General features: G+C 47.7%; 2 protein-coding genes across 6 annotated transcripts in view; one reads left to right on the top strand and one right to left on the bottom strand.

Moving 5' to 3' along the window:
- Positions 1-11,197, top strand: part of pde5ab (phosphodiesterase 5A, cGMP-specific, b) — a 31,893-nt gene extending 20,696 nt beyond the window's left edge. For 4 of the 5 annotated variants that reach the window (XM_029840312.1, XM_029840309.1, XM_029840311.1 and 1 more), the window contains 12 exons: positions 2,270-2,445; positions 2,952-3,011; positions 3,392-3,538; positions 4,495-4,620; positions 4,738-4,832; positions 4,937-5,024; positions 6,045-6,145; positions 6,611-6,688; positions 7,141-7,204; positions 9,148-9,222; positions 9,455-9,538; positions 9,676-11,197. In XM_029840312.1, coding sequence (XP_029696172.1) covers positions 2,270-2,445; positions 2,952-3,011; positions 3,392-3,538; positions 4,495-4,620; positions 4,738-4,832; positions 4,937-5,024; positions 6,045-6,145; positions 6,611-6,688; positions 7,141-7,204; positions 9,148-9,222; positions 9,455-9,538; positions 9,676-9,795 — 1,214 coding nt within the window. In that variant the 3' untranslated portion in view covers positions 9,796-11,197. The remainder of the gene's footprint in view (positions 1-2,269; positions 2,446-2,951; positions 3,012-3,391; positions 3,539-4,494; positions 4,621-4,737; positions 4,833-4,936; positions 5,025-6,044; positions 6,146-6,610; positions 6,689-7,140; positions 7,205-9,147; positions 9,223-9,454; positions 9,539-9,675) is intronic. The other variant, XM_029840310.1, reaches the window with a different exon arrangement.
- Positions 11,198-11,336: 139 nt separating this feature from the next.
- mad2l1 (MAD2 mitotic arrest deficient-like 1 (yeast)) lies at positions 11,337-13,670 on the bottom strand. The gene is made up of 5 exons (XM_003966741.3): positions 13,512-13,670; positions 12,459-12,605; positions 12,256-12,376; positions 11,869-11,972; positions 11,337-11,785 (listed from the first exon to the last, which is right to left on the bottom strand). The coding sequence occupies exons 1-5, from the start codon at positions 13,573-13,575 to the stop codon at positions 11,613-11,615; spliced, it is 609 nt and encodes a 202-aa protein (XP_003966790.1). The 5' UTR covers positions 13,576-13,670; the 3' UTR covers positions 11,337-11,612.
- Between the last annotated feature and the right edge of the window lie 657 nt (positions 13,671-14,327).

Here is a 14,327-nt window from a genome sequence, read left to right as displayed (position 1 = left end):
CTTATCTAACAAATTGCCCCAGAAAAACCTTTTATTCTTGATTAATGGTGCATTAGCGTCAGAAACGCCCTGTTGTGTTTCCTGGAAACACGACCTGGTATTTAATCCTCATCAGCCTGTACCTCTGTAGGGTAAATAAGACTCGGCTGCTGCTTCTTCTTTTTCTTCTTCTTCTTCTCTGAACTGTAGACATGTTTCAGATCAAAGCAGCCAAGACCCCAGCAATCAGGGAGCGGAAGAGGGCCGATGCCATGAAGACATTAGTGGACTAAAAACAGACACTTTGTGTGTGTCAGCCTGCCTTTTCGCCATTATTCAGCCTTTCAGGCAGCAGCCTGCACATTTTCTTGTCAGCCCTGAACGACTGTTCTCTGCAGCTCAGCCGCTTGCTGGCTACAACCACGAGGACAGTTTCTTTTTTATTCAAATCCTTTTATTGAAAAAAGAAATAAGTTCCAGTGCACAAAAGGTGAAAATACCAGCAAACCTGCTAAGAAGGAACTTTTATAGTTATTTCTGGATGGCGCTCTTCTCTAGAGCTTGGAATGTCTTTAAGAAGGTTCTGAGATGGGTTGACCTTCGAGAGGCGAGCCTTGTGAATTAGAGAGTGAGGAGCTTGTGGAGAAGACCTGTAGAAGACCTTTTTTCTGATGGAGAAAGGTTCAAATCCTTATCAAGCTAATTTTAGCCTGACTGTAGGAACTTGCATTAAATCTGACAACGCTGTAGAAGTCTGAAATGGAGGTCCTGAAGAGAGGACAATGTCCTCAACAGGTTTATCAGATGGAAAGGGAAGGTCGGACATCAGAGTGAGAATGTAGTGCCTTGCCTCTAAAACAATGGGACTGAGGAAGTCGGAATTCTTCGGCTTATTTGGTCAAACGATGCTGTTATCCATGATAAGATCTTTAATCTGAACAATTCCTTTTCTCTGCCACTTCTGAAAGGCAGTCAAGACAGTTTTAACCAAGCTCTCCTTCCAGCTCTGGTGGGGGGCGGAGACAGCAGCAGATTCGCGATGTCATGTGAAGGTGACCAACCGTGAACGTGCTGTTCAGAAGTGTGTCGTGCTTTTCTACCTTTATACAGTCGCCAACTTGCAGATACTTTAGATGGCGAATAGACGCGTTTTTCTTTTTGACCTGAATGTACTCGACATGAGCGACCTCTGACTGAGCTTACCTGACAACACTGTTGTACTCCTCTTCATACCTTAGCTCTTTCCTCTTCCTGTAGTCTGGTTGTACTTGTAGTCTTAAATCCTGATGACCAGTCCAGTGTTGATGTTTGCCTTTGATTCACTTTTATAACTACAACACAACCAGCTACATTTAAGGATCATAGCTAAACACAGTTACTAATGAAGCAGTTATAGTCTTAAGAAATGCAAACACAGAGAAATGAGAACATGGAGACTCCACACAGACACCAGGAGAACAGGGAGACTCCACACAGACACCAGGAGAACAGGGAGACTCCACACAGACACCAGGAGAACAGGGAGACTCCACACAGACACCAGGAGAACATAGAGACTCCACACAGACACCAGGAGAACAGGGAGACTCCACACAGACACCAGGAGAACAGGGAGACTCCACACAGACACCAGGAGAACAGGGAGACTCCACACAGACACCAGGAGAACAGGGAGACTCCACACAGACACCAGGAGAACATGGAGACTCCACACAGACACCAGGAGAACAGGGAGACTCCACACAGACACCAGGAGAACAGGGAGACTCCACACAGACACCAGGAGAACAGGGAGACTCCACACAGACACCAGGAGAACAGGGAGACTCCACACAGACACCAGGAGAACATGGAGACTCCACACAGACACCAGGAGAACATGGAGACTCCACACAGACACCAGGAGAACAGGGAGACTCCACACAGACACCAGGAGAACATGGAGACTCCACACAGACACCAGGAGAACAGGGAGACTCCACACAGACACCAGGAGAACAGGGAGACTCCACACAGACACCAGGAGAACATGGAGACTCCACACAGACACCAGGAGAACATGGAGACTCCACACAGACACCAGGAGAACAGGGAGACTCCACACAGACACCAGGAGAACATGGAGACTCCACACAGACACCAGGAGAACATGGAGACTCCACACAGACACCAGGAGAACAGGGAGACTCCACACAGACAGTCAGACCACAGAATGAAACCCAGGATCTTTTTCGGTTGCGTCGTCTTTACAGTCTTCATGTCCCGCCTGTGGACGTGTGTGTATCTTCAGGTGTGTGTCAGCTGGTGAACAAGATGGACGAAGCCTCGGACAGTGTGAAGGCTTTCAACAGGAACGATGAGCAATTCCTGGAGGCTTTTGCCATCTTCTGCGGCCTCGGCATCCAGAACACACAGATGTACGAGACGGTGGAGAGAGCCATGGCCAAACAGGAAGTCACCCTGGAGGTCAGTCACACGTGCGTGTTCAGAGGCGCACGGGGTGTGGTGTGTGTGTGTGTATGTGTGTGTGTTCCATGAAGGTCTTCCTGGGTGAGCTGAAGGTCATTATGTGATGCTCGGTACTTTTCCTCACGGCAACAGCTAAACACAAATGGACATGTTGGACACGCGTCTCATTAGGAAAGAAAATCCTTTCCGGTGAAGATCGGTGGTTTGTGCCGCTCGACATTCCGATCAAGATCCGTGTAAACGGTCACTCTGATCCGAGGGGTCCTTCCACACGTGCGTGACCTTCTCTGCGTCTGAGCTTCATCCACGAATGAAGGGAACGCTGCTTCTTCTACTGTTCAGCAACCTTCGCCGCACGTGTCCCAGTGAATTAATCCTGACCCCAATCCCAAGGAACGTCGTGATCTCTGACCAGTGTGGGGTTGATTCAGCTTCCTCAGATGGAGACGGATGTCAGGGGTCTTGATTTGGCCCGAGATCAGATGTGACCTTATTTGTTCCAGGTCTTGTCATATCACGCCACTGCCTCCGAGGAAGAATCGCGGGAACTCCAGGTAACCGTGGTAAAGTTGAATTTTTCAGTACGCACTTCTACACCCGCAGGAGCGACAAAACACAGTTTCTAGGGTTGATGCAATAGACACAGTAGACAACAAAGACATGAGACATGTCCCAGGGGTCCGGCCTCCACCCACCAGGTTGGGTCACTCGGAATCGAGTACGCAGGCTTTGGCTTTTGGGTCGATCCATGAGGCCGTTAACAGGCTCCATGATGTGTGAAAAGTCACATGACCAAACCCCTCTCACTGAAACAGCCTATTGACAGTTCAGCGGCGCTTCGGTCCGAGTTCTGTCCCAGAACCCTGAGAGGTTGAGCCAGGCTTTTCACTTTTCTACGCCAATCGTAGAGTTCCGGCATGAGTTTTTTATCTTCTCTTCAAAGGTCGCCACGGTGCCGTCCGCTCAGTCACTGCGGCTTCTGGACTTCAGCTTTAGCGACTTCGAGTTGTCCGACACGGAAACCACGCTGGCCACCATCCGCATGTTCGTCGACCTCAACCTGGTCCAGAACTTCCAGATGAAGTACATGGTAAGAACCCGAGCAGAGTCCAAAGTAACAGTACTGTAAATGGTTTCAAACGGTTTCCCCATTCACCTGTTCGCCAGTTCTTGTTTAGCTAATGTCAAGAGCTAATAATACCATCGTTATTTCCAGCGTATTGATCTTTCAGCCCACTAAAGTCCACTAAAGGGCCCCTTATGGTTCTGTGTAGCCTCTCAAAGTGAAAACTGAAAACTATGTAGCATGGTGAACCGTAGCTTCCCTGGTCTGTGTGGAGCCTTTGGGGAATTTTGGGAAGGTGCATCTCTGTAGCGGTTGGAGAGGGCCGACACCTTCCCGCTGTATAGTGTATTTTTGTGTGTGTTTCTGTGCTCTGTGCCTCTCCTCTCCTCTCCTCTCCTCTCCTCTCCTCTCCTCTCCTCTCCTCTCCTCTCCTCTCCTCTCCTCTCCTCTCCTCTCCTCTCCTCTCCTCTCCTCTCCTCTACCTGTCCTCCCCCTCTCCTCTCCTCTCCTCTCCTCTCCTCTCCTCTCCTCTCCTCTCCTCTCCTCTCCTCTCCTCTCCTCTCCTCTCCTCTACCTGTCCTCCCCCCTCTCCTCTCCTCTCCTCTCCTCTCCTCTCCTCTCCTCTCCTCTCCTCTCCTCTCCTCTCCTCTCCTCTCCTCTACCTGTCCTCCCCCCTCTCCTCTCCTCTCCTCTCCTCTCCTCTCCTCTCCTCTCCTCTCCTCTCCTCTCCTCTCTCTCTACCCAGCCCCCCCATCAGCAGGAGGGCCCCCCTACATGAGCCTGGTCCTGCTCAAGGTTTCTTCCTGTTAAAGGGGAGTTTTTCCTTGCCACTGTTGCTTGTCTGGGGTCAGGCCCTGGGATTCTGGAAAATGCCTTGAAACAATTTTGATTGTATAAGATGCTATATAAATAAAGATTGATTTGATTTGATTCCCTGCGCTCTCATCAAAGCCGGCGTTCCGGTTGTGCTGTGGTTGTAGAATTTATGTCGATGGGTTCTGAGTGTGAAGAAGAACTACAGGAAGAGCGTGGCGTACCACAACTGGAGACACGCCTTCAACACGGCTCAGAGCATGTTTGCTCTCCTCAAGTCTGGACGCTTGCAGGTCGGCACAGCCCCAAACAGACAGAGCTGCCAGCTGTTTGCCATCAGGAGCTCTCGGCAGCCGTGGTGATGGTTTTCCTCTCTTTCTTCCCCTGTTCTCTCTTTCGTGGGCTGGCAGAACAACCTGAACGACCTGGAGGTCTTAGCTCTGATGATTGCCACTCTGAGCCACGACCTGGACCACAGAGGAGTCAACAACTCCTACATACAGAGGTAGGACAGAAGACCCACGTCTTGATTGTCCACGCGAGTGTGTGTGGGTGTGTGTCGTGTCTAATCACAGCCCTCTGAGTGTGTGTGTGTGTGCATGTGTGTAGGAGTGACCACCCATTAGCCCAGCTCTACTGCCACTCCACCATGGAGCATCACCACTTCGACCACTGCCTCATGATCCTCAACAGCCCTGTAAGTGCTCCCTCTTGAAACGTCTTTGGTGTTATGGTGGTTTTTGGTTTCCGTGGACACCATCTTCTGTAATCACATCGTCACACGACGCCGGTTGTTCTCGGTTTTTCGCGGGGCTTCATCGTTGTTCTTCTCTACCTCGTCATCTCGACTGACTTGAGTGTTCCTGCCCTGTAAAGGCTCACGCTGGTGCCATCAGCAGGGTTTGGATCTGGCTCTTGTGGAACCTTAACCAAAATATGAAGTTGTTGCTTTTTTGATCTTCAGTTTGGAGAATCTGATTTAATTGTAGTGAAAATGGGGCTAAGACATGAAGAAAGCTGTCGGGTTGGTGTCTCTGCTGAACAAGCAACTGCTGAATGGACAGAGAAACACCTGAGTCGCTGCACGGTGTGTCCTTGAACGCCACACAGGCCTCAGAGATGACTGGTTATGTATTTATATAGCCAACAGTTCTCCAGATTTTAGAAGCTTATAAAGAAATAAGGAACAACTGTTGCATAAAAATGGTGCTAATAGCGCTTAAAGTAAACACACAAGGAGCTATGCTCAAAGTTATCCCGCAGCCCCTGAACGCATCACCGTTGCACCACTGCGCTGCTAATAAATCGCTTTTAGGGTTGCTAAGAGCATCTTGACAATGACTTTGATCAGTTTTTTAAACTTGACCGGAGTGTTTCCAGGAAAGGAATGTTGCAGTTTAGCTGTTAGCCTGCCGTGGCTAAATGCAGCCGCACCCACCTTTACCATCTTAAAAGGAACTTGAATTAAACTTGGATACTGACTTACTGCAAATACACATAAAGACACTCATACACACTCCTCAACGCAGTCAAACACACTAGTAGTGAAAAAAGGACTCGGGGAAAAAAGCTGAAATCAGTGCAGCGTCTGCGTTTTGGCGTTGCCGTGACAACCCCACAGTTACCTAATGTAACATGAGTAGTACAGAGGTGACACCAAAACAGATACATACTAGCAATGAAGTAACTTCAAAATCTCTCCGTCCCCCGTCTCCAGGGAAACCAGATCCTGAGCAGCCTGTCCCTGGACGAGTACAAATCCACTCTGAAAATGATCGAGAGGGCTATTCTGGCCACGGACCTGGCCCTGTACATGAAGTAGGTACCAAATGTCAAGTCCAGATGGAGCTCGGAGTGAAGAGTGATTTAGAGGGATGGAAAGTGAAACAAAATAGTTTGTGCTGTAGCAGAAAGGCAGCAAACTTCACAACCACAGTTTCTTATTGTTAGCTTTTAGCATTAGCGGCGTTATTTTGAAACAGAAGTATAAGGAACAGATTTCAGTAAATTCTGAAGCATGTTGTTAAATTGGACAATTTTTTAAAATGTTATCTGAAACTGCCGAGTAGCACTTTCTCAGCATATTGTAATTTATTTTTTTTCAATTTTTGTAACTGATTTCCATCATTTGCTGATATCTTTTGAACTTTTTACAGAAATTCCCCATTTTTTTATTGTCTAAAGTTATATTTTCAATTGTCTTTGCACCTGAAGAGAATGTGATTAACAACTTTACGCACACGTGCTCATGTGTGTGTGTGTGTGTGTGTGTGTGTGTCTCAGGCGGCGTGGGGAGTTCTTTGAGCTCACCAAGAACAGTCAGTTTGTCTGGGAAGATGAGCAGCACAGAGACTTACTGAGGTTGGTGCTTTCTTGAAAAATGAACCTTGTCCTCAAATTCCGTTGGTCTCGAGGACATTTGGGAGTAAATGAAATAATCCGAGGGTTGGAGCCTTTTTGTTTCCTCCACTTAGGTCCCCTCCACTGGTGCTCCCCTGTGTTACACCTGTAGCCCAAAAAACACACTTTTGAATAGGAACTTTAGTGTTTGTGTTTTTTTTAATCATCGTCACTTTTGAAGTGTAATTCTACTTTTAAATTTCAAGGTTAAACTCTAGATGTGACCACAGTGATTGAACTACTGGGTTGGGAAGTACTCGCAGACGCATGCGTAGAAAAGTCCAGTGACTCCTTTAAGAAGCTTGTATTCATGTTGCTAACTGCATGTTGCTAAATGTGCTAATATACTAGACTAACTCTTAATGGGGGGCTGTAAAGAAGGTTTGTTATCTGCAGTATCTCTCTCCCCTCAGGTCAATGCTGATGACTGCATGTGACATCTCAGCCATCACCAAACCCTGGCCCGTGCAACAAAGGGTAAAAGAACTTTTCACTCAAACCGTTTATTAGCAATTCTTAATTGTATTCAAAAGAGGTAGTGTTAATTTATCAAATTATTGATTTTTTTTTGGGGGGGGGGGGGATTGACACTTAAGTAAGCTTACCGATTAAAAAGGTGAAAGTTTCGAGTAAATTTCGCAAAGGCAGCACAGCTGGCTGAGAGTTTTCTGGATTTGTGCCCTTCCTCGTGCGAAACCCCCTGTCTTTGTCATTGCTACACGTGTTTGTGTTGCATGCAAATAAAAAACAAAGTTTCAAAAGTTTCAAAAATCCTTAGCAATGGACACAAAGATCATTTAGTCAGTTCTGGACGGGAACTACAGCTAAGTTGCGTCCTCGATGATGTCCAGAAGAAATCCTGCTGCCATAACCCATGTTCACCTCCGTCCTCCCTCCCTCCAGCCCTCCCGCTTCCCTCTAACCCAGTTTCTGAGTCTGGCTCAGGGGGTAGCAGCCTCAGCAGGCAGGCCCAGACACTCCTCCCCCCAGTCACTTCCACCAACACCTGAGGGGGAATCCGAGGGCCAGCTGAGGTTTATTCACTCTTCAGCGTGTCCTAGGTCTGTCCTCTGGGCGTCCTCTCATATGTGAATGCACAAACCTCCCCAGGCGTCCGCGAGGCGTCCTGGCCAGATGTCCCAACCACCTCAACTCTCTTTACTTTGAGCTCCTTCCAGATGTCTGAGCTCTGCACCCTACAGACGAAACTCATTTCACTCCTTTGTATTGGTGATTCTGTCCTTTCGTTCCTTACCCCTAGAGAGGAGAGAGCTGGAACCTAATGACACTGAGAGACTTGCCGTCCAGCTCAACTCTGTCGATCTCCTGATCCACTCTTCCCTCACTTGTGAGGATTCCACGATGCTCCAGCCAGAGCACTAACTCCTCTGAGACCGAGGGATGGTCCAGTGCTGTTTAGGGTTAAACATGGTGGCTACTCTGAACTGTTTGACAACAGTCAGGAGCCGGGCCCCAACCACAGGTGCAGGAAAACTACCCTTCCCTCCCCAGGTCTGTGAACAGGCCCACATCGGTGCTAATAACTCCAGTTCCACCCCTGTTGGGGGCTTTGGTTCCATGTGTTGGGGTGAAGGTGACTCTACGGAGGTGGAATCACAAAGCTCGGCCTGCCAGCGGTCCATGTTGCACCGAACCCTGAGGATTCCTTCTGCGGATGGTGGGTCTACTGGAGGACAAACCCACGTCTCTGCTTTGGGTTGGGCCGGGTCCGCTCACGCCGGCAAAGGCTTAAGGCCACCAGACTCAAGTGCCAGGTGCCGACCCCCAGCCCTGGTTCACCTTGAACCGACCAATGAGCCCAACCAGGGATGCATTTCCCCGGACCAAATCGCCTCTATGATCATTTGGGCCCTCAAACTCCCCCAACGGGACGCTCAGCCTGATTGGAGAGTCCAGTATCTCTGACATCCAGTTGGTGTTTATTGAGAGGAAAGTATGGATGGGTGTAATAATGTGGAGGCGGGATTGGACAGTTTTATTGCCCGTGTGAGCAGAATACTACAACTCATAAAACATATACAGACCTTTATGCCGTAGACCGTCTGTGGAAAAGTATTTGTGTTCACAACATCAACACCTTGGAGTTTTCCACCTGTCGCCACGACGCCAACAAGAAGTTGTGGTGTCACTTTTTGGCAGCTGGAGGTAACGCAGAGGCTTCTGGGTAACTTCTGTCCTGCTGCTGGTTCTGGCTGCGTACCGTCGAACCCCGCTTGGTTCTGTGAGCCTGTGTTCTCGGGGTCGTTGCCATGGTGACAGCCGCCTGTCCTCTTTCTGGTGTCCAGACATTTGCTGGTCCTGTTCTCCTCCTCCACCACTCTGGGAGTGGCTGGACCTCCAATATTTGGAGTCAATAACTTGAAAAATAACTCCAGGTTTTGTCTGTTCTGTCCGTCCAGATTGCAGAACTGGTGGCGACCGAGTTCTTCGAGCAGGGAGATAAGGAAAGACGCGAGCTGAACATTGAACCCAGCGTGAGTGCTCGTCCCTGTTATCACACTCCTCTGTCAACGTGGCCCACAGGGGGCGCACTTCTCTTCCTTTCCCTCGTTGATTTAAATTTATTTCCCAAATTCATTGTGTTGATATTGTTTTCATATTTTTGGGGTTTTTTTTTTGGCACCACCACCATGTGACCACAGCCAAACCACTCAAAAGTCCATGGCAGACACTTTGTCAACGTAGATTTGTGTCTTTTCCGTTAAGGACCTGATGAATCGAGAGAAAAAAGACAAGATCCCCAGCATGCAGGTGTCCTTCATTGACGCCATCTGTACCCAGTTATACGAGGTAATCCTGCCGACTTTAGTGTCCGTCCAGAGGTTTTCCCCACTGCCAGGGGGCGAATGTTCGGTTTTGGACTCGGTGGAAAAATCCCATCAGGTTTTTTTTCCCCTGTTACATTGAAGTCTTTGTCCCCGTTTCAGACATTGGCCGGCATGTCGGAGTACTGCTCCCCACTTTTGGAGGGCTGTCAGAAAAATCGACAGCAGTGGAAGCATTTGGCCGAAGAGTGCGAGAAAGGATTGGTCAACGGCTTGGTGTGATCCCAACAACCAGCAGACATTTCCAGGTTTTATCCTCCACGTAATGCGCTCCAAAGATGTAGGTAACCGCATGGAAATGATTTCAGACGGACGGCGAGGCGGCCAATGAGCACGCGCCCTCAGCTGAGAGCCCACTTTTTTTAAAGCCGAACCTTACTGCAGATTATTCTTTCTCAACAAACACGGTTTGGGGTTTTAAATCCATCGCTGGGACTTTGAAAAGCTGCACAATCTCATGATAAATCTGAAGTTCTCTACTTATCACCCCATGAAGCCTGGTAAATGATTCTGGATGGGTCATGAGGGTCTGGATCTCAATGATATGCTAATAGGTTTTTGATTGTCCCGGCTTCACTGTAATTAACCCCAGAAGATGAAGGTCGCGACTGCGGTGGTAAAGGGGTTGGTGTTCCATGGTCCTGCGATACCCATAGTGAAATGTTGGGAATATCTCTGATAAACGCAAAGGTTACTTTTGGACATCTTTTGACCTCCTGGCTACGCAAGCACGCCAGGTCTCTGGAGCACTCCTGTTGTGTGCCAGCAGGGGGCAGAGCAGGACGCACCCACTGACCCCAATTTAGCATGCTCGAGTGCTGAGTTAAAACTACTGATTTGGCTAAATATTTGCAATATATCATGGTTATTTGTTCCGACCCGCTGGCCTCACTGTTCCGGTCCCGCCCAGAGAATCAACCTGTGTCTGTTATGTTACATATAGCCACCGTTCTTTCCTAGATCTCAGCAAGATTTTTATTTTTCAGTCAAGCTCTGACGGTGATTTGAGTGGGATCCACGAGCCGCTTTGCTCAGAACGCACAAGCCGCATGTGGGAGATTAATGGCGGAACCGTGAGACGGGCCCGGCTGTCGTCGCCGCTCTTTTACCACCAGAGATAACAGTAGACTCGGCACTAAGCTCATTTTATTACATAGCTTTTTTATTTTTTTGCACTTTGAGTGACTTTCCAGCTGATATTTCACCTCCGCTCTCACAGGTAGTGGACTGTAGGGCAGCACTGACTCCCCAGGGATCAGTACCATTATATCTTTACATTCACACTGATCTAACATGTCTGTTCACAACTCACAATACCAGAAAGTTGTCTTTTGTACTCATCATCTGAACTATTGCATATTTATTTTGTATTGTATTTATTAGAGTTTCTATATTGTAAAGTTATCTCAGAGCACACGATTCTTTATATAGAAATGTAGTTTTCATACTGTCTCTGCATTTTTGGATGGGAACGAGACTTTTCTGTGACATTTAGAATTGTAGCATGTTTTTCTTCCCAATGCGAAGGAGCCAGAGTAGACCTGACAACGAACAGGTCTAGAATTTTTCCACTGCCTTGTGATAAAAAGGATCGATTTCACAAATAAAGAAATAAAACCCCCAAGCCTTTTGTCTCGTGCTGTTTTGTTCCATCTGAAAGGCACCAGGTTTGCATGAAAGCATTTATTCTGGGTCTAATTCCTGTGCCACTACTTTTGTATAGCACTGCCACCTACAGGTACAATGGAGTAATGTCACAAACGTCTCAGTGGAAGCTTTATTTACGGAATTTATTAAAAGTTAAACATATTTACTTCTGCTTCTAAAAGAAAAGGGCAACTATGAAAAGAGGGAAAAAAAGTAAAGCTAAAGCACAGCTAGAGAGAAATATTTACATCAATGTCGGAGGAGCTGCTGCTCATCAAACGGAGGGTAGAAAGTTGAAAGAAGAGAGCAAAGAAAAAGAGTCCCCGACATACAGGATACGAGGCGGAAAGATCAGCTGATTTCTCCACGGCTGGTGTGGTGTGCAGCGTCCCCTAAAACGAGTCGGTCTTCCTGTACGCCACCATGCTGTTCACCTTGTGGATGGATGTCGTGAAAGACCGCAAACGCACCTCCTCCGACTGCTCGATGATCTGAGGGCCAGACTCCACCCACTTTTCAGGCACCACCATATCTTTGTCAGTGTACACCAGCAGGTCGAAGGCACCTGGACAGAACGCACAGTTGGTCACATAACAACCCTCCAAACCCACGGCCGGATGGTTGGAAGAGAGACGTTCGGGAACTCACAGGGTGTCTCAAGCAAAGGCAGGAAGGTAACTGTGGCTGTAACCTGTCGGATGACTGAGCGGATCTCATCCTGAATGGTCTTGATGGATTTTTCCCTGGGAGCGCTGGGAAACACGCCAGAGCCGAGTGAACATCGGGATGCTGTGGACAGTTACTACACGACGGCTGAGCAACACTAGTAGGTAGCACACGGAGCCGAGTGTCAGCATGCTAAACCCTCCCACTCCACCACTGAGACATGGTGAATTAGCATCGCCACCTTAAACCTTTTTTATGGAACACTAACGGTGTAAAAACAGCCAATAAAAGCTAAAGGAAATGAAAGGCTGAGGTGGAGATGACAAGTGAGAAGGAATCCAGCCAAATGAGGAGAAATCAGTCACTGACCTGCTCTCCTTGGCCGACTTGTCACACTCTATGTCGAACTGCCATCTCTCCAGCACGTCGTTGGTTTCCAAACTTGTGATCACCAACACCAGTTTCTGCACGGTGCACTCAAAGAGCCACTCTGAAACACACACACACACCAGACATTGACTGAAGCTGACCAGCAGGAATGAATTAATGCAGAAGATCATCCAAAAGTGGACCTTTGAGCTGAGACACCACATCGGTCAGGTAGTTCTTCAAATTGGGGTCTGTGGTCTGCTGAAGGATCATGTCATAGTGGGTGACCCGTGTGAAAGTCTCCGGAGGATAGATGCCTCGCTGATACAGGATGCTGTTGATGCCAAAGGCTGTGGTGGAAAGACTGCACGTTAAAGTGGAGATGCAAATCGGTAAAGAGCAGCCAAATACAAGTAAAAGCAGTTGTGTTGGACCTCCCCGTCTACCAGAACCAGTTGAGCCAGTCCGGTACACCTCCAACCCCCCAGCTCAGCCCGTCCATCGAGGGTGCTGAAGGCGTCAGTCCTCGAGGGCCACGATCAGGCCGGGTTTTCTGTCCTACCAGGCTGAAAATGCTTTCAGTGGGATAGAAAACCCGCCTCATCAGCGACCCCTCGTGGAGAGCTACGGCAACTGCACACGTAAAACAAACTCGCCATCACGCCCACGAAGCCCACTCACAACAACCCATTATCACCCCCACATCCACAAAAATGGAGAAGCCGTCACTGAATCCCAGTCTGCCGGGCGTCAACACCTCACCAGGATGTGTTCTCTCGGCCCATTTCGATCCACCCGTGGGCTACAACACCAGCGTGCACACGGCGTTGTAACGCCAATCATGTCCACCTCAAAGTCAATTAAGTGGGAATCAACAACTGCTAATAGTTCTAAACAATAATTAGTTACGTTAAAAGTACATTACATATAGAAAAGGAGCAATCAGAGACTAAAACGTATATTCTTCCTTTGGGTGATCCGGTACGTCCGCGCTGTTCCTCGGTGTTAGGTCCTTGTAACCACTGTTGACTCTCAAAATGCTTCCCACTAACGTATATTCTGCTCTGATTCGCTCTGCATCGAACAATATAACATGAAGACTCGGTTTTAATGACGAGGAGGAAGCTTGTGAGCACACGCTCGCTGCTCACGCAGGCCTCGTCGTACACCAGCCCCGCATGTAAAAGCGCTGAAAACCTGGTGAAATTCAAATCAAAGTTGTTGTTTTTTTTTTTAAAGAAAGAAGGAACGCTTACAGAAGAAATCAGCCACCAGCTCCGCGCTTCCTTTCAGAGTAATTCCTTTCAGCGTGCTCGTCATGATCGTCAAATTCACGCCAACGACGACAAAAAATGTTTTTCAAATACCCGCCGCCCAGTTTGAATTATCAGCTGCCTGTGCGCATGCGCAAACCACCCGGCGCAGGCTGATGACGTCACGCGCCACACTTTTCCCCTCAGCAGAGGGCAGCATGAGCTTTGTGCTGCAGGTTCTTAAATTGAACGTTCCATCGCTGCAAATGTTGGGTTTTATTACCACAAAGGAGAAAAACAAAAGAAGATTAACTATTGCTCTCTTAATTTCACCTGCAGAAAGAGAAAAATGAAAAGACAATGAGCCGCATATCAGAGTTCCATATAAAGAAGATACATTTGGGCCTATAGACTACACTATCTCTTATATCTGCAATTATAATGAGCATAGATACTAGATATTAGAGATTATGTTTATGTTAATGTTGACATTCTCTGTATATCTGGCATCTATTGCACATCTGTACATCTGAGAGGGCTCCCTTAACTGTGGCTCTTTTTTAGGTGTCTTCTTTTCCCCTAAAAGAGTTTTTATTTTATTTTATTTTTACTGTGAAGCACTCTGAAGAAAACGTTTGGAATTTGGGTTCTAAATAAATTTGATTTGGTAATCATCAAACGTTTGTTTATGTACTTTATAACTGAGCTAATGTTACTCAGAACACGTTCATGACCCCTTTTCATAATAAGCATGCCTTTTACAACCGGTGGAGTTTCTGTGGTACAAATCTACATGCACTACAGATGATTGAGTGTAAA

This window comes from Takifugu rubripes, chromosome 8, assembly GCF_901000725.2.
Source record: "Takifugu rubripes chromosome 8, fTakRub1.2, whole genome shotgun sequence".
NCBI lineage: Eukaryota > Metazoa > Chordata > Actinopteri > Tetraodontiformes > Tetraodontidae > Takifugu > Takifugu rubripes.
The sequence above is the reverse complement of the archived record's forward strand: the minus strand, read 5'-3'. Positions and strand labels throughout refer to the sequence as shown.

Coding starts and splice junctions, on each gene's coding strand:
- mad2l1 (XM_003966741.3), bottom strand. CDS start 13,575: ATGACGAGCACGCTGAAAGGAATTACTCTGAAAGGAAGCGCGGAGCTG. Junction 12,606..13,511: donor GCTGGTGGCTGATTTCTTCT/GTAAGCGTTCCT, acceptor TTTCCACCACAG/CCTTTGGCATCAACAGCATC. Junction 12,377..12,458: donor TGTGGTGTCTCAGCTCAAAG/GTCCACTTTTGG, acceptor TGTGTGTTTCAG/AGTGGCTCTTTGAGTGCACC.